Source organism: Cucumis melo, chromosome 11 (assembly GCF_025177605.1).
Source record: "Cucumis melo cultivar AY chromosome 11, USDA_Cmelo_AY_1.0, whole genome shotgun sequence".
NCBI classification, from domain to species: domain Eukaryota; kingdom Viridiplantae; phylum Streptophyta; class Magnoliopsida; order Cucurbitales; family Cucurbitaceae; genus Cucumis; species Cucumis melo.
The window spans coordinates 299893-319258 of record NC_066867.1 but is presented as its reverse complement, the minus strand read 5'-3'; the positions used below and the strand labels follow the sequence as shown (position 1 = coordinate 319258).

The 19366-nt window shown below is 34.8% G+C and overlaps 1 protein-coding gene across 2 annotated transcripts in view; it reads right to left on the bottom strand.

Moving 5' to 3' along the window:
• LOC103499606 (uncharacterized) overlaps positions 1–16026 on the bottom strand; it is a 36065-nt gene extending 20039 nt beyond the window's left edge. The window contains exons 1-11 of one of the 2 annotated variants that reach the window (XM_017047135.2): positions 15230–16026; positions 14672–14734; positions 6872–7212; positions 6672–6771; positions 6521–6598; positions 6335–6394; positions 6037–6141; positions 5756–5866; positions 2495–2536; positions 2276–2389; positions 2013–2200 (exon numbers count right to left, since the gene is read on the bottom strand). In XM_017047135.2, the coding sequence (XP_016902624.2) occupies positions 2013–2200; positions 2276–2389; positions 2495–2536; positions 5756–5866; positions 6037–6141; positions 6335–6394; positions 6521–6598; positions 6672–6771; positions 6872–7212; positions 14672–14734; positions 15230–15400 (1373 nt within the window). In that variant the 5' untranslated portion in view covers positions 15401–16026. Of the gene's footprint in view, positions 1–2012; positions 2201–2275; positions 2390–2494; positions 2537–5755; positions 5867–6036; positions 6142–6334; positions 6395–6520; positions 6599–6671; positions 6772–6871; positions 7216–14671; positions 14735–15229 lie in introns of both variants that reach the window. The other variant, XM_008462632.3, reaches the window with a different exon arrangement.
• Positions 16027–19366: the final 3340 nt, after the last annotated feature.

The following is a 19366-nucleotide window of genomic DNA, read 5'->3' as shown; positions in this document are numbered from 1 at the left end:
ACCATCAGCAATGTTAATAACTCCATGACAAACTTCCCAAAGGAAGAATCGGACTTTCTTTGGAATGGAGCCTTTCCAGATACACTTGTAAATGGTAGTGATGCCACCATCACCACACCAAGCAACATTATGGATCATTGATTTCAACGTAAATATATCGAAGCTCCCCATTTTCCATTTCCATGTATCATTATCCAATGGGTTTCAATCCAAAAGACTCTACAACCGAAACAACAAGCAAAAGATCATTCTGAACTATCTTAGCCCACTTTACACAATTGAAGATCACATGCTTCCACAATTGAAGAAAATTCGGGTGGTATCTTAGAAGAAGATTAAGGAGGAAACACTCAACTTGTAACTTTAACACACTGTTTTCCCACACTCCTTTAAAAAAAGAATATCAAAAGCTTCCCCGATTTGATCTACTGAAAAAGGCTCCTCCTAATAATTGAATATTTGTAGGAGAGCCTACAGTGCACAACCCTATTCCTCCTATATCAGTAGCAATCTTAATATCCGATCATTGATGTGGTTTTCAATATATGTTTAATGTAGCTTGTGCACTCTAGGGTTAAACCGATTATTGAGGGGTTATTAATCTTTTCTTGAAAAGGAAACGACCTCATTTATTAAAAAAAAATGAGTCAGTGCTCAAAGTACAAGAGGATTATACAATGAGCAATTAAAAAACTAGAGATCAGTAGACGCACCCGGACATCTCATCTAGGTTGACACCTCCTTAGCATCCTCATTATTTCCAAAAACAAAGATAAGTGAAATGACAGTGAGCTAATAAAAGTGGTCGAAAACATAGGACCTTTACATCAGAATCCTTTCATGAATAGAAGACTAAAAGACAAATCTAAACTGGGGAAAAATAGGGCCCTTTCCTAACTCTCCTTTGCTAGACTTGAAATGACTTAACATAAAGGCTTGCCAGTTGAGTTGAGATGAATGACCTGTGTGGAATGACCATTGAGGGGCTATTAACCAATCACCAAAACATCGAAGAACTTAAAATGAATGATAAAGAAACGTGATTTTTTAGAGGTTATCTTCAGCAGTTGATTTTTTGGTGATTCATCTTCTAGCTTGATGAAATTTATTTTGGATTTACCTCTTTGATCTTAATATTGTCGTTTAAGATGAAAGACAATGGTTTGGCCATATACTGTAGAATGAATTTAATGTATTCCTCGCTAGTTTCATTTTTTTCTTTTCAAAACTTGACGAGTTTTCTTTTCAGAGGGATAGAGTGATGTGAAAGAATGGGATTAACTGGATTTCTAGGTTAATTCCTCTTTTACCCCTACTTGTAATAGACACTATAAATAGGAGTCTTCTCCTCTTGTATGAAACATATTATCATTCTAAGCAGTGTTTAGAAACCCCTCCCGTGCCTAGGCTCAAGGCACAAGTCGGGCACCTCATCTTAAGGTGAGGCTCACGCGCCTTTTGTGAAGCTCCAAGGCTCAAAGCCCCACGTCTTTGTGCTTTTTCATCCTTGTAAACAAATAGAAATAGTTAGGATTTCCTTCTTTATTAATTAAGAAAAGTCAAATTATTCAACCTAAATGTAAATTTTCTTGTGTTCAGAGGTCTTTTTTTTCATATTTCCACTTCAATCATGCTTTCTTTTCTTTGCATCTTGCGCTTAAGGCCCAGAAGTGACTGTGCTTTATTGCACCTTGAGCTTTAAAAAACATTGGTTCTAAGACTCACAATCTTGATTCTTGGAGGATTACTCCTTGAGGCTACTTAGGCTACTATCACCACTCTTGAGAAAATTATTAAAATCGAGAAAAGATGATGTGAGGAGTTCCAAACATAATAAAGTTATATGTCATTGATGAGATAAAAGTGATGTTGTAAATCAACATTCATCTCTGAACAACACTAACACATTTGGCATGCAACAAAATATATGCAATAAAAGCAGAACGCACCAACAATGGAGATGGTTGTTATTGTATTCAGTTCAGTAGCAGTCTTCATGTGACCACGCTCACCTGCTTGCATGATGTGAATACCTCCCCAAATCATCTGGTTCCAAATTCTTTCCAACACCAACACCTAAACCAATCTGATGATGAGTTGAGAGATCCCAATCAGCTGTGGTCTGAGCATCAGAAGAAGAAACTGGCATTTTCCCATTCCAGTATGAAGGTTGAGGAACCAGTTCAAGGCCATTTTTGGTCTGGCATAAGATTTAGAAAATTAAGAAATATAAATTAATTCAGAAAGGCGGTATAAAAGAAAGATGTGAGCATACTGAAGCTGTCAAGGTTGCACCAATAGAATGGAAGGGTGACTGTGGAGCAAAACTTGAGTGGCTTGCATCAGAGCGCCAAGGTGTCAATTGATATTGAGACTCCTTCAATTTTGTCTATCAACGCCGAGTAAGATGCAAGAACGATAAAGAGAAGTAAAGAGAATGAATGATCAAATTACAGTTTCCCTTGCTACCATTAATCTAATAAATTCTCAGTACCTCAGTGAGAAGAAGCTTCTCCTGCAAGTGCTTAAATAGAATCTGCAAGAATGTATGAACTCCATAGAATTACATTTCCATTTATTATTGTTACTATTTCTTTTAACAAGAAACAGCATCTCATTAATACAATGAAAGGGGAAATACTGAAAGGATGTAAACTCCAAAGGGAGTGAAAAGGTAAATAAATTGAAGGGTCCGACTTTGGCAAAGAAACCGCTCTTAATTTGGGAAAACATGTCTAAAGCCCTACTTACAGAAATTTGGTAGGAGCGTAATCAACGGATCTTCCACGACAAGGAAGTGGTCAGTTATTTTAGATACTGAAAAATGGAATGAAGCAGCCTGGTGTTCTTTAAAATAAGGAGTTTAAGGACTATTCCATCCAAGATCGATGTCTAAATTGGGCTGTCTTCATCTCCCAACCAGCCTTATAGTTGCGGTTTCCTCTGCAAGCTTCGGAACATAAGATCTACCAGTGGGTTGCTTTCTCCAGTTGAAGATTTTGAATGTTTTTGTTTAGTAATAGGGTTTAATAATGTTGGGTCTTTTACTGATTTTTTTTAGCTTCAGTCATGATTTCTATCAGCCAGAATTTGTTTCTCTTGGCTGTTCTGTACTGTTTTTTGTTATTTCTCAAAAATTTTATGTCTAATGGATGATCTATGGGAAATGATAATGGGGCTAATGGATGTCAATCTAGTTTAGTAGTCTGAGTGCGCCTCCTGATCCTCCAAATATTTTTGGGGATCTATTATTCTCATACTCTTCTACTCTAAGTTTTATATTAATAAAGAAGTTTGTTTCATTTTCGAAAAAAAAAAAAAGACAAAATCTTAAAACAATTATAAACAAAAGGCCAGGGAACAAACAAGAAACAAAAATAACCGAGTGAACCAAAGTTCAGCTCCAAAAAAACTGGAACAGCAACCACAACAGCTGAAGATAAAAACCAATAAGAACCGAAAACAAGAAAAAGCTAAAATCGTCCTCCAAAAAGATCTAACAATTCAACCAAGAAGCTCCAAGAAGGAAAGCCCACAAAACTCAAAATGGAAAAAGAGAATGCCAAGACCAAAAAAGAGCTCACTGGTAACTTGATTAAAAAAACTAATCCTTGAGGAGTTGATGGAATTTTGGTTATTCAAGACCACATGCTTCAATAAGAGATGAAAATTTGCTAGGCACTGAAGAGAGGGAGAGATAAAAACTTAAAAGCATTAAGAAAGGAGGTTTTGAATTCCCACACCATTGGTTACACAAGAGATCCCACACTACTTAGGGTAAATCCAGATTTACGTCAAAGCCATCACCCCGAGAGGGAGGAAAATGAACATGGGATCTTTCAACAAGTGAACGACCTCATGAATAAAAATGTACCTTATGAAGAGAAAACTCTATGGCTACCAGAAGGGCTTGAAGTCTTTGATGGAGCTAATATTGGTAATATCAAAACCAAGAAACGTGAAAAGTTTTCTTCAATTAAATAAAAAAGCATAGTACTATCCTCAATGGGTGACTGGGAAGAAATGATAGGCTCACGGGTATGAAAAATGTGACACCTCCAATGAAGACTTATTTGACATATTATTTTTTTTGAAACAGAAACAAGCCTCTTTATTAATAATTATAATAAGAGAGATTAACGCTCAAAGTATAAGAGAACTATATAGAAAGCAAAAGGGCTAAAACAGATACAAATAATAACTGAATCAAACTCAACAATAACAACGAGCTAATCAAAATCTCCTCTAAACTGAAACCACAAATGAAATCTAGAAAGTAAACTAGGTACAAAGTAATTAAAACAATGTCAAAAGGAACCCAAAGTAAGCTGACAACTTGCCCACAAAAGCTCCGAGATGAGTGTTAGTCTCTCTTATTATTATTAGGGTTTAGGAAGAATTATTTGACATAGTAGGATTAGGGTATCTTTGTCCAATCCTTGATTCGGATTAGGATTAATTTTCTTGGTTTATTAGGATTAGGATTGGTTTCCTTGGTTTATTAGGATTAGGATTGGGATAAGGATTAATGAGCTTTCTAATTCTGGATTGTCTTCTTTATTTAATAACTTTTGATTCATAGAAGGAACTTTGATTTTATTATTGGAGATTTATTCTCCTTTTATCATTTAGGCTACAACAATTAAAGATTAGACCAATATACTCTAATCCTACTACATCGTCATTCTAGAAGGGGTAAATTAGGCAGTGGTTAGGAAAACACTTATCCTGGGTTGCCAGTAGATTGTGCATGGAGTATGGTATGTTTGGAGGGAAGGGATTTGTGAGGGTTTTTGGGGGCAAAAGCTAGGAGGTAGGAAAAGTTTAGACAATAATGTATGAAAGCGAGGGAGCCTTCTCTTTGAGAATCACTCGTAATGAACACAGTACACGGTAAAGTGAAGAATCGTTTACTCATCCTTGCAAATACATAACCCACTATATATCGAATAACTCTCGATATCACGGTGTTTTCTTAAGCTTTCGGTTCCCTTTTTTGTTTTGTTTGGTTGTTGGTGTTGCTAGGTATAGTTTGCATACTTGACACAAGACCTTTGGCATGGACATCAAGTATTGAGACAAATTGATTCACTTTCTTGGCATGTTGATAAGCTTCGAAAGTCATTTAGTTGGAGTACAACCATTGATAACTCATCAGTGAAGGATGATTAGTTACTTAATCTACCTTCTGCTATCTTGAACTCGATGGCAATTTTTGTGAAGGAATTACCCCAGTATAGCTGGTAAAATTCTTGATTTAATCTTCTTAGTTTCTTTTTTAGTTTTTTTTTAAAAAAACTCGAGACAAGCTTCTTTATTAATATAAAATTCAAAGTACAAGAGAATTATACAATCAGAATAAGAGAAGCCTAAAAATAGAGGATCAGGAGCTGCACCCGGATATCTCAACTAGGTTGACATCCCCTTAACGGCTAACATCATCATCATGTCCGAAAGAAACAAACAGAGAACACATAGGTACCAAAAAAACCGGAAGACAAACGGCTCTTTTAGTATTTTAAAAACACAGTTTGAAGTAAATACTCTACAAATGGAGGGTTAATCTCTTGTATTAGACACTTTAAAATCATAATAAAGATCGACGGAATCCCTCAATTGTCTCCAAGTAAAAGTTATCCAAAACATTCGGACTCAAGGGGGATTCCTTCAATGATCCACACCATTATTATAGTCCTCCCGTGAACTTGTAAAGTACTACGGTGATTCATTCAAATCCACAGATTTAAAGCCTCACCTTGACATTGCTGATGATGGACTGCGCATCAGGAACAGGAGGCTGCAGAGAATATTCTGCAAGAAGAGGCAGTAGAGATGATACAAATGTCGTTCTCTCTTGTTGTGCTTCCTAATAGAACCAGATTAGAAACACGGAGTTCATTAGAGATCACATTAGGGAATAAAATGCAACTCACATCTTAATAGTTACTGGATTATTATCAAACTAGTTAATGCCAACAAAACTGAGCATTTTAAAAACACCAGAAGCCATGTCAGAAATGGGCACATCAAAAGAACCTGCAATGCATATGTAAGACGAATGTTTTCCTCAATTATGTCTTGTCTGTATGAGAGAGCTTTAGAAGCAGCATCAACTAGATCTTGTTGTTGTTGATCAAAGGCCTGATTAACGAACACCAAAAAGTAAAAATAAAAAGATAAATAAAATAAAAGGAAAGCGAAGAAGAAGAAAAAGGCCCAACAGCAGAGCACCAATCAGAATGGAAATGAAAATTAAGAAAGTTTAGGGAAGACAATTGACACTAAATACCAAAAAAAAAAAAAAAAGTGGAAAGAAGAAGAAAAACCTGCTTACCAAACGCATATAGGCAATACGTTTTTCCAGGACATACTTTTCATTTCGTATTTGTGCTTCCTGTTACAATAAGAATTATCAGCTACTCCAAGTAAAAGAAATCCTAATTCCTAACACAAATGGATATAAAAATAAAATCAGATTCATCTAAGCAAGGAGCAAAGATACACATACAACTCATTTTACCTTAATTGAATAATCAGCAAGATGCTTGCGTAACTGCACAATTTCATCTTCATGCTCCTGAACTTTAACAACAAGGTCCTAAATACGAAACATAGGTCAAAGTGGCTTCCTCATATATGTGGAAAAAGGAAAATAGAACAAAGAGATGTACCTGCTTCCAGAGGCTGTTGGGATTATTTCCTTCAGCCTTTGGCATTATGCCATGTCCAGACAATTTAATCCGTGGATCATATTCTACATCCATTGTAAACCTGAAAAGTCAAAAAATAGTTTTCATAGCCTATATTTATTCAAACAAATAACACCATAGCCTTTCACAAGTAAGGATGAATAACACCCTTCTTTACTTACCTGCTAGCAGAGAAAGATGTTGTAGATGGTGAAGAGAACTGAGAGCAACCAGCATTATCGACTTGAGGCTGAACACCGGGAAGAGCATTCACCATCCTGTCCGACTTGCTGTCCTCAAAGCGAGATTCTGTATCAACTCGCATGGAAACTTCATCTTTTTGCTCAACATCTTGATGGAGAACTAGTGTTCCGTGTGAATCAACAACAGAAATGCTATTCTTAAATCTCTGTCTTTCGTTATCAACTGAATTATCTGATTGATGACCCCCATTAGATCCATGGTGGTCACTCTCATTCCATTGGTTGGTGGAATGAAACCTTTGAGCCAAAGGCTCACCAACCTTCTGCCGCATTTCAACGAAAAAATGATAAGTGTCAAAAAAATAATTAGATAAAACTGAACAGTATATTGTCGATGAACAAATAACAGAGAGCAAGCTCAATATCTCGAAAAGGGACACTCGTAACACCAAACCTAACAATTAAGTGAATTTTTTCTGAAAAGAAGACAAACTTCTTTATTAATGATAAAATCTCAAAGTACAAGAGCTATACACATTGAGAATAATAAAGAAGCATAGAGCAAAAAGCTAGGGGATCAGAAGGTGCACTTGAATATCTCAACTAGGTTGACACCCCCTTAGCAGCAAAACATCATATCCCAAATATTAGACTAATCAAAACAAAGAAAATAAATAATACAACATATACAAGTCCAGCAAAAGTACACAGGCTGAGACTGGGAAAAACTAAAAATTGATGAAGAGACAGAAATAAAAAGCTACAGCTGAGGATCCAATACAGGACAAAGATTAATGGGCTGGATGAGAGAGGAAAGCTACCCAATTGAGATAAATATCTTGAATAGAGTAAGCCCAAACTCCTTGTTTAAGGAAACCCAAGCTGCTGCACTTCGTTCTGCAAAGAGGACTTCTGAGCACGGCTTTTCTTTGTCGTGAAAGATTCTCTAATTTCTTTCAAACCACAGTTCGGAAAGGATAGCTTTTAGCAAATCTGACCATAATAGTCTTGGCTTCTTGGGGAGCAGAGGACCCTCTAGAAGCTGGAGAATCGAGGAGCAAAGAAAGCCATCAAAAAACCAAACAATGTTGAAAGTGGAGAAGAATCTCATCCAGCTAAAAGAGGAGAAGATGGGATGAAGTCTCTTTGCTTTCAAACAGAGAGGGCAAACTGAGGGTAGAAGGCACTTGTTGGGGGCCTTCTTTTGGAGGATATCAGCACTGTTGAGGGACCCAAAAATAATGACCCAAATCAGAATATTAACTCTTGGGGGCTGGATGACTTCCATAAGGCTTTAAATAACGATTATCCATTAGGGGGCTGAATGCAAATGCGCCGAGAGAGATTTAACAGTAAAACTGCCTTGGGGTCAATTGACCAAACCTTGTGGTCTTCTAAATCAAGAACTTTTTCAGATGAGAGAAGGGAGAGAATGATTCAAATTCAACAATTTCAGCATCTTTTAAGCTTCTTCATTTGATAGGGACCAAGAGAGGGTAGCAAAATCCCAAATGGTCTGCAACTGAGACATGGGGAAGTAACGCTATTCTGTAGAGTAAGGTAAAAAGAACTTTAAGAAGAGAGGTTCCAACCCAAATGTCTGACCACAAACTAGTTTTACTACCATTGCCAAGTTTAGTTAATGCTAAAAATTCCACCGACCTCCACACCCTTGAGATGCTAATCCATGGGCTCCTTAGACTATTTCCGAACTTTCCCATCATGAACCAATCAAAAGGCTCTTTATCGTGGATGCTACAAATAATTTTCCTCTAAAAGACAGAATCTTCCATAGCTAAACCAAAAGCTATCAAGTGAATTTGTACATAAATAAAATGGTTTCTCATTCCCTATCAAAAAAAGATAGGAAAAGGTCAAGTGCAAGTGGATGTGTAAGAAGAAAATTTTCAAGTACCTGCATGGCATATAAAGCTAACTGGGCGAGCCATCGAATTCCAAATTATTTTTATAAGAGCCTAAGTTGAAAACAAACCGCACTTATAATTTTTCTTTTTTTCTTCTTTTTTTTTTTTTTTTTGAAAAGGAACAACCTCTTTATTAATTTATTAATAACGAGAGAAAAGCTCATATTACAAGAGAGTTATACAGTGAGCATGTAAACCATGTATCAAGAGCACCCAGGCATCTCAACCAGCAGCACTTGTAATTGACAATCAGCGTAGAAATTTTTAGGAAACTCAAACCAGAAGCTGCCAGGTATTGGATAAAATTCCCCTAAACGGGTATATGCGATGACTATAGTCACCTTATTATTTTTACTATTACTACTACTATTATTATTATTTTGGATAAGAAACTATTTCATTGATAAAAGAAATATCCAAAGATACTTGATAGAACCCGAACTTGATAGAATAGTAATTTTGATTTTATTGATGTATGATAGGAATGAATACAATGTAATTGAATTGAGTAAAACTCAGTTCAATGTTTAGGACACTCTTGTTCTTCTATCACTCAAGAAGTAACAAGCCAAGACAATTTCTCTCTCAAAACTTAACTACCCTTCGCCCCAAGTAAACTCCTATTTATACAATCCCTCACCGACTTACTAACCAACAACCTACAGCACATTACAACTAAGCTTATTCACACGTGCGACTTTCCTTTGTTTCTCCTGCTGTACTGTAGTATGATGGAAGGTCTAACAATACTACAAAGATTACAACAATAACCCAACATTCAAAATTAACCAACAGAGCAACCCTATCTATAGAAGAATACAATGATACCAAAGGCGAAGGAGATGACAAAAAGGTGATGAAAACATAAAGATGTAAAAAAATGGATTTCCGTTGCAAGAAACCCAAGAAATGGAGAGACCAAACAATGAAACAATCCAAGGGACATCAAACCAAAGCACATCCCTTAAAGTGAAACAAAACCAAGCCAAAGCAGAACCACAGACGCAAAAATCTCTGACAATATAGAGGAGTGGAAAGCCATAGAAGGATAGCAGAGCTAGTACCAAGCCGACAATGAACCCTCTTGAAGGATGGATGGAGCCTTTTTCTTCCAAGAGATCAAGCACTCCAAATTCCACATCCCTTTGATGCTTTTCTTTTGTTTCTCTGACTGCTCATTTTTCTTCGTCCTAGAAGGAATGGCCATATTACAAAGCCCATGGCACTCAAGTGTGTGAGGTCCCATGTTGAACACTTCATCTACTAGTAGAGGGATGAAGATAAGAGGCTCACTCTTCATCGATATAATGAAAAAGACTAATGCTGAAAGATACAAATACTATTAAGAGGGATGAAGATAAGAGGCTCACTCTTCATTGATATAAGAATGACAACATAGACATTTTTGGATGAATGACCATTAACACTTCCATGGAATTAGAGAAAAAAAGGCAGCTCTTGAAAAAAGACAAACAAAAATCTTCTCGAAAAAGGAAATGACCTAAAAACTTTAACTTAATGCTTCACTCCTCTAACAAATTGATGTACGTGAACAAAAAGAGACCTTTTCTTTAACGAAGGTCATTAAAATAATAAAATTACAAAAGAGAATAAAAAACATAAAGCTATCAAAAGCTTGCCAATACAAGAAGAGAAAAACAATATTAGACCAAGATTTCAAATAATAGAAGAGAAGATAGAAACACTCCAGATTAAACACATGTCTAGATGAGTAATTTGCAATAAATTTTGGAAAGAAAATACCAAAAGACTCTCAAACCATGACTCAAACGAAGAACTTCTTCTACCACACCAGACGTTCAAGACATTCATATTGCACCATTATCGACTGGCAATAATTACGAGAATCAAGTGATGCGCAGATATGGATGTTTCTCACATTTTACAACGAAGTCCTTTGCAATATGATGTTCAGCCTTACGTAACAACCATGACGATACATATGAATTCGAATATGCAAACAAAAATCTGTATGGTTGAAGGGTGCCTCACAAGAAAATATAGAATATGGAAGCATTAAGAAGTTTGGTCTTCTTTTACTATCATTGGTGGAAAGGAACTAACACGTGCAGATGAATTGTGGGGTTTATTTCCAACTTCTAATCTGCATCCACTTGACATTTCCTAAGATCTGATCTCCCAAGATGAAAGATATAGTCATAACTAGTGGACCACACTTAGGTCAAGATAAACAAGGAAATGAAGTCTTTGCACCTTATCTTGCATGTTCAATAAGACAAGGACACATGAAGAGTCTGGTCTTTTCAAGTTTTGCCTTCACAAATAAACTTGGATGCAACTCCAACAGCTCAGTTTGGTCCTCTTTTTTTCTTTTCTTGAAAAGGAGGCAACCTCTTTATTAATATTAATATAATAATAATAAGACAAAAGTTCATGATACAAGAGAATTATACAATGTGCATGTAACCATGGATCAGAAGGTGCACCTGGACATCTCAATTAGATTAACAACCCCATAGCACCCCATCATATCCAACCAAGCTAAAACCCATAACAAAGGAGTAATGTCCAAAGTCAAAACAAAAACAAAAGAAGTACAAATACAAAGACGAGACTAAAATAGACTAAACATCCTTCTAAAGAGAAGACGACCGAATAGGCATAAAACTTGCACTGAGAAAAACTCGAGATCCGTGGAGAAAGAACACCACGAGGAGGCTGAAATGTGGTGACTCCACTGGGGTCTTATGCTAAGAAGCTTGCTTTGAAAATATCTTTGAAATCTACCCAAGCACAATTCTGACAACAATACAAACCAGTTGAGAAAAAGCAATCAAAACCATGTGTTGTAAGGAGTCACTAGCGGCAAAGCATAGGTGCAGACTGAAGGGGACAAACGGTGTCCAAAAACCAATTTCCAAACATAGATTAACAATTAGACGTAGACTTCTGTAATCCCATAGAGTTTTCACAACTTTTATTCAGAGGAAGAAAATAACTCAAAAAAATTCCAATGAGAGCCAACGGCCACTATCTTTGATCAATTATAACCCTTTCTTTTCACTGTGACTAAAGCCCCAAAGGAATCTGAAATTCACTCACTTCTTTAACCTTCAAGATTTCTTGGAACTTTCAAAAGTTCCAGAAAATTACTTTATGTTAAACAGCTAAACATCTTCTTCTTTTGCAAGTCATACTGACTGCTGGAAATCATCTTGCCAAACTTAATTACCTTCAAAAGATCAAGCCTCCAAAATGAACTTTGATAAAGAAATAAGTTCCAGTTAAATACACCATTTCTTTATGTCATACAGTCAATATTCAAATGTGATCCATAAATCTTTTACAAATGGCTCATAAGCATCAAAAGAGCAAAAGATCTCCACAAGGAATTGAAGAATTTGGAATAAAACTTTACTTTTTGATACTTGTAACAAAACCAAAACCGGGGTGATCTTGTTTGTCTGCTTCCTAACTACCATTTTTCTTTTCTAGCTCCTAGATCCCTTTAATTCCAGGACTTTCAATGCACTATCACATCCAAGACTGCTTAAAATGCTGGAGAAAAAGTTTAAAGAACTCAAATTATGGGCTTATTGCATGTTGAAAACCCAAGGTAGTTTCGTAATTTGCATTATCCTAATTATTCTTTCCTTTTTTAATTAGGCTCTTGTTGCATATTTAGTTTCCCCTCTTGTACTATTTTGTTGAAAAAGAGAAAACAATAAGAAAACTCTACCATGGTTTTTCTCCCTGTGCTAGGGTTTCCACGTAAATTTGTGTTATTTTCCGTTGTCACTTTCAGTGTTAAGTGCCTACCCATAAAGGTGATGATTGACCAAGTCCTTGCAAGTTTGGTCTGGTTTTTACTGTACATCTTATTCCGATCTAAAAGAAAGTTCAAGCATGCTTTTTTTTTAAACCAAGACAAAACTTCTTTATTAATAAGAACTCAAAGTACAAGAAAGTTATACAAAGAGAGCAATAAAGAAGTCGTAATTAAGGGAATCCTAGAGGGATAAGGAGGCGCAACCGAACATCTCAGCTAGGTTGACACCTCCATAGTGTCAATCATCATATCCCGAGCAAGAAAACAAGACCATGGAGCACCATGATGAAGCATTTAAACGGGCATACTCAAAGCGATCGGACCGATCTTTATTGATAGAAGGCTATGGTCTTTAGAAGCTTCTGGCAATTTTTCAGCCAAATCTCTCACAAGACATCTTTTGGCTTCATCTCCTTTGGATAGAGACCTCTATAAAGCTTTGTGGAAATCTAAATGTCCAAGAAGAGTGAACATCCTTATATGGGTTATGATTTTTGGACTTCTAAACTGCTCTTCAGTCATGCAAAGAAAATTACCAAACAGCTCCCTTTCACCCTCAAGAGGCCCACTGTGCGAGCAAGAAGGAGAATATTTGCAGCATTTGTTCTTTTCCTATCCCTATTTTTCTAATGGCTGGTGGAAGTTCTCAATATTTGAAATCGCTTGGGTTTATGAAGAATCTTTTAACCTAAATGTAAAGGAAGCTCGCAAATAGTTGTCTTCTGCCCTCTGCTTGCCTTCTTTGCCTCCATGAAGAAGAAAATTTACTGCATCTGTTTTTCTCCACCTAAGTGTTGGGGCAGTTTTCTCTCTTTATTTGTTTGCAGAAAATTCAGCTTCAATGTAAGGCAGATCGTTTTTTAGCCCATTCTTGAAAAAGAGGCCATGGCTACTTTGGACTAATTTGTCCAAATCACTGCTTGCAGAAATATGGTTCAAACGAAATAAAAGGGTATTCCATGATAAGTTCATGGGTTGTCATATCGAATGGACATTGCAAAAAGAAATGCAGCAGCTTGGTGCACTTTAAACAAGGAGTTTAGCGCACATTCTATTCAAGATTTGTATCTGAATTGGCTGGCTTTCACCTAGCAAGATTTTTGGCTTTTTGTGTATCAATCCTGTGTTTTCTCTAATGTATTTCTTTGTATTATGCATGTTATGCATTTCAATTTTCTATTAGTTTTCTGTTTGGACATGATAAGAACGCTATGGGGGTGTCAACCTATTTGAGATTTCCGGGTGCGTCTCATAATCCCTAGGTCTCTCTATTTGTACTCCTAGGGGGTGTTTGGGGCAAGGAGTGAGTTATTATAGTCCTAGGTTATTATAGTTTAATTAGAATAGTTTGTATTTGAGATGTAGATTATTTTAGATTGGGTTATAATAATTTGTGTTTGGGTGTAGATTTTTTTAGTTTAAGAAGGAAATAGTAAACATTATAGCAAAAAATAAAAAAAATGATGAATGTCAAATAGTAAATACTGTAGAAAATTGGGAGTTTTGAAATAGTATTTACTATAGCTAATTAGAGACCTTTTAATAATATTTACTGTAGCAAGAGGTGGTTATTATAGTCCTAGATAATCTTTACCCCAAACGATCCCTTAGTATATATCTCTTGTACTTTGAGTTTTTGAATCTTAATAAAGAGTCTGTCTCCTTTAAAAAAAATATGAACCCTACAAGAGTTAATTTACACTAAAGGCAAAGAAAAAAAAGGCTTTGAGGGTATGCTCTTAACGTTATCCATATAACAAATTCTTGTTTTATAAAAGGAATTTCTGATTTCATATTTCTGAATCGGTGTATGAACAAAATATATTTAGGAATCAAGAATAAAAATTCACAACAAGTTCCAGTATAACCGAAATAAATACTGTATACCATCCGAACTGAATGCAAGATAAGAAAATAATTAGAGAAATGTGCAAAAGTCAACCACAATCAATTTAAACTAAACAACTGCAAAAGAAGGCAAAAACATATTGCAGGGCGTAAAGGAAACACAAAATTTGTGTAGACTCAACTTGTAGTACTTACATATTTCTCAAGTTCCTGAATCTTTTTCTGGAGTTCAATCCTCAGTCGATTATTTTCCTCCACCTGGGAGTATTTAAATACACTCATATCAGCATGTAACATTGAACTACATAGAAGCTTTCTATGACATACACAGCTTTTTCTGTAGAAACTATCTAGTAAAATCATAGCCCAGAATAACCTAAGAGTATTTTCCTCCATCCAAGAGTATTTAAATACACCTAGGAGGAGGTTGTTTGGTGAGTCCATATCAGATTGCGAGTCCCCGTATCTCAACGTACAGAAAAAAAGGTGAACAGGAAAGGAAAAGATTCGAGCCTTCATTCCAACCACGATCTCAATGAAGAAAGTAATGATCAATTGACAGTATGCATTGTGCAAAAATAGAAAACATGAAATAAATTTTAGAAAGAAAGCGTGGAAGAAGTATGATGTTGGGATCAAGCAATAGTGAAGTGGGTAGTTACTAAATTTAGTGATGAAATCATCGGACGAATAGCATTGGTTTTTTAAGCTGAGGGACAAAAAATGAGATGGAGGAATGAAAATTCGTAGCACCTGTTGCTTAATAGTAGCCTCAGCTGCTTCCACAGCTTTCAAAACCTGAAACAAGTTGCTATCGCTGTTGTTACCGTGATTGTGGGAGTTAGACTGCTCTGCTGGAGTAGCACTGACTCCCAACTCAGAGAATTTTTCAGCCAATGATCTCCCGTCAAACCCATTTTCCATCTTCTAATTCTAGCTCAAATTCAGCTGAAAACAACCGAAACACGACTGATCCGAACCAGAATGGCTATGTGGTTTCAGTTTGGCGTTAAATTCAGCAGCAGAATTGGGTCGTAGGTCAGACACCGCCCTCTTTCGGACATTTAAACAACTCGGAAGCAGTCGTGAGAGAAAGAAGAACGTATGGAGTTAAAAGTGAAACCCAAAAGAAAACCCTAACCCAGTGGGGGCAGAAGAAAGATGATCTATGTAACTTAAAACCCAATTCTCTATCTGTCACGCAATGATTCACAAATGTTGAAGTGATGGGGTTTTGATGATTTCTTCGAATAAATAAAAGAGAAATGAAGATGACAGAGAAAGGAGAGAGTCGAACTCAGCTAAGCTTCAACTTTAGCTGGAACAGAACCGCTCTTTTGCACCTGAATCAAACAAACAATCAATCAATCAATCAAATCCAAAGTGTTGTGTGCGGATTCAAGTCGGCTCCTGCGCCTGTGAGTTTTAGTTCTCCGAAAGTCCGAGTGAGTGAATTACACGACGCTCGTCGCCATTGTTTATTGTGTATTTCAGCTCTCTTCCTCATTTTAACTTTTCTCCCATTTCTCTTTCACTCAGCTAACAACTAATTTAATTAGTAATTATAAAATCACTCCACTTCCGCATCATCAATCATCCCTTCTTTTTTTATTTCTTTTTTTCCTTTTCCTGATTTCGATGGCAAATTAGTCTATTGGCTTCTTTTTCTTTTCCCTCTTTTTTCTTTTTCCTTTTTTCCTTTTCTCTTTCTTTAATCAAAATATTATACAAATACAATAAAATAACCACAAAATTAAAGAAAATATATCTTGTTTTGGAAGATAATCTATAACAAAAATTTGTATTTTATATTCAAAAATTACACTCTAATTTAGAAAAAAGTGTTTGATTGTGTTTGACGCTTTATATTTATTAACGTTTTATTTACACTAAACCATTATTAATTTATTTACAAATATAATTTATATTTAAAAAATTAATTAGGTTGCAAATTTAGTTCATATGGTCTCAAGAAATTAAGAGTTTAGCCTCAATAGTTTGATAAAACTTTTGTTTATAGTTTGGTTTGACAAAAATGGTAAATAGTCTCTATAGTGACTATTTTCTATAATTTTATCGAGCTAAATAGACTAAATTCTTATTATAAGGGGTATGGATCGACTAAATTTCATTTTCCTCAAATCATGAAGATCGAATTTGTAATTTAACTTAGTCTATTTATATAATTATTGTTTTGTAATATTTTATAAATTATAATCCATTGGATGTTTTTTTTATGTTGTGTTTGAAAACACTATATGTCCATGCTTTGTAAAATATTAAAAAATTAAGATGAAATTTTATGATGAGACCAACTATATATGTATTTGGGACATGAGAATGTAATCCTCGTTTAGCCAAAGAAAAAAAAAGCTTGCTCCCACTTCGTCTCCCAATCTTCATTCAATCAGAGATTCTCTATATCGTTTGGGTTTGAGTCCTAATAGGTAAAAAAAAATCTCTAAATCAAATAAGAAAAAGGTAACGAATAAATCAAATGTTCCTTCTATATATGATTTAGTTAAATTATAACGAATGATTGAAAAATCGCGATACATACATCGTCGATATATCTCTGAAATGGAGGTTTCCAGATAGATAACGGGGTGAACGACTTTTTTCATGAAAAATAAGAAAGAAATATCGTTATATCGTCTACATTTTCATATATAGCTTATGCAAAATTTGATAGTGTAGATATGTTGAGAAATATCATGAAAATAGCAAAGAAATACCGTGGATATTGTGCAGATTTTCAATGGACATATAAAAAAATATTGATTCTTTTCCATTTTTAAACACAACATTTTCCACATCTACTTTTCTTATTAAAATGGCATATTGGATTCTTAAGAAATCAACATACTCCAATGGAGGTGGTCGAGCTGCAAACAATGTGAGAGGAAGCCAACAATATGAATATTTAACCCCTTCGCTAAAGAATCTTAATTTATGCTCGTCACATGATAGGAAAACCCGTTCATTCGTGTAATGTACATGTTAATTTAGCCATAAAGTTGGTGGACCATAAATTGAAATAATAGGAAAACCCGTTCATTCGTGTAACATACATGCATGACTATGCTCAAATCGATTCATGCTCACCAGATTTGAGTATGTATGGAAACAACGAGTTTGGATAGTCATTATGGACGTGACAACATATATGTGACAATAGTATTTACGATTATTCTCATGGTAACTATAGTTAGTCAGGTTTGATAGTGGTTTTTTGTAGTTACGTAACATTTGGTGAGCTCCTTCAAACAGCGGCCGAAGAGCTTTTGAGAGAGAGGAAAAGTCGTGAAGAACATTTGCGAGATAGAGGGAAACATCGTTGAAAAGCGTTCATGATAGAGAGAGAGAATGCCAACATGGGATGAAGTAAGGGTTTTTTCAGTCGTGGTTTGCGATAGGGATGAAAGTGTCAACTTATTTTTTATTTTTTAAATCATAAAGCTTACGAATTAAGGAAAATATTGATTTTTTTGTTAAAGTAATTTTTTTCAATGACACATAAATTATGTCATTAGTCAACAAAGCAAAAATTGTGTCACGAAAAATTTCGCATTTTTATTTTTAACAGCGCCATTTATTCCCTTCCACCAATTTTTTTCTTGATTTCAAGTGTCATTAAAACCCATATTGTAGTGTACATTGGTGGATGTAACAGATCGTTTTACATGAGTAGACCACAACTTTTCCGTGATTAATCAAGGCTTAAACTTAAAGCCTTTGTGTGGGTGGAATATGGCTTGATCAAATGTTATATTGATTGCACTGAGGTTGATGTCAAGACTCGTGGATGACATACTTCCAACTATGTTGGAAACTTTAAGTACACCATAATTTGAGAACAACGTTGCCATTACCAAATAAATTACGACAATGTTAGACTAGTACCTTATAGATCATATTTTTACTGTCGAATCTTGCATTAACATTCATTTTGCATGACATATAATTGATCAACGAAAAGTTCATAATCATCTTGCAACTTTACTATTACATGCAGATATATTATCAATCGTATTTTGCTTCTAATCGTTGATTTACATGTTAGATAAGTACCTTGTAAACCTTTCACTGTCTAACCTTGTACTTAACCTTCATTTTATATGACTTCTAATTTATTAACGAAATATCCAATTCATAATAATGTTTCGGCTTTTGCGATTATATTTAATTCCATCATCAATTGTATTATGTCTCTAATTACAAACTTACACGATTAACGTCATAGCTTATTACTTAAATAAACTAGTTTTAAAACTCCACAATATTTTTCATAATTTATCATGATATCTATGATTTTTTAGGAATATACACTAATATATTCGTAAATTTGAGTTATCAGGTTCTACTTCGTTAACCATATTTATATCATTGATTATAATAGAGTGAATAGGTAGAAAAAACAAACATTATTTACTTCAAAGCACATCAAATCAAAGATTAAAATATCAATATTGATTATGTTAGCGTCAACCAAAACAGAAAAAGAATAGAAATTTAGATTTAATATTAATAATTTATTTATCTTACGGTGAATGAAGATACAAACATTGTTATCAGTAGGTTTATTCAGGTTGGATTAAATACATTACATTTTGACTTCATATTTTACAAGATTTATAAAAGATATTTAATATAGAAGTAATATTTTCAATTTACAAATATACAAATATTCTCACCTTTTATCTATTATTTTATTTTGTTAGTACACAATATTTTTCATAGTTCATCGATTTTTTTAATCTGATTTTTGAACTTTAGGGATAGATAATATATCTTTATTAAGAAGGGAAAAAATATAAAATAAAAAAAAGCTTTCTTTTTAGAAGTTGAAAACGAAAATAAAGTAAGTTTTTGTAGTAGTACATACGTCGA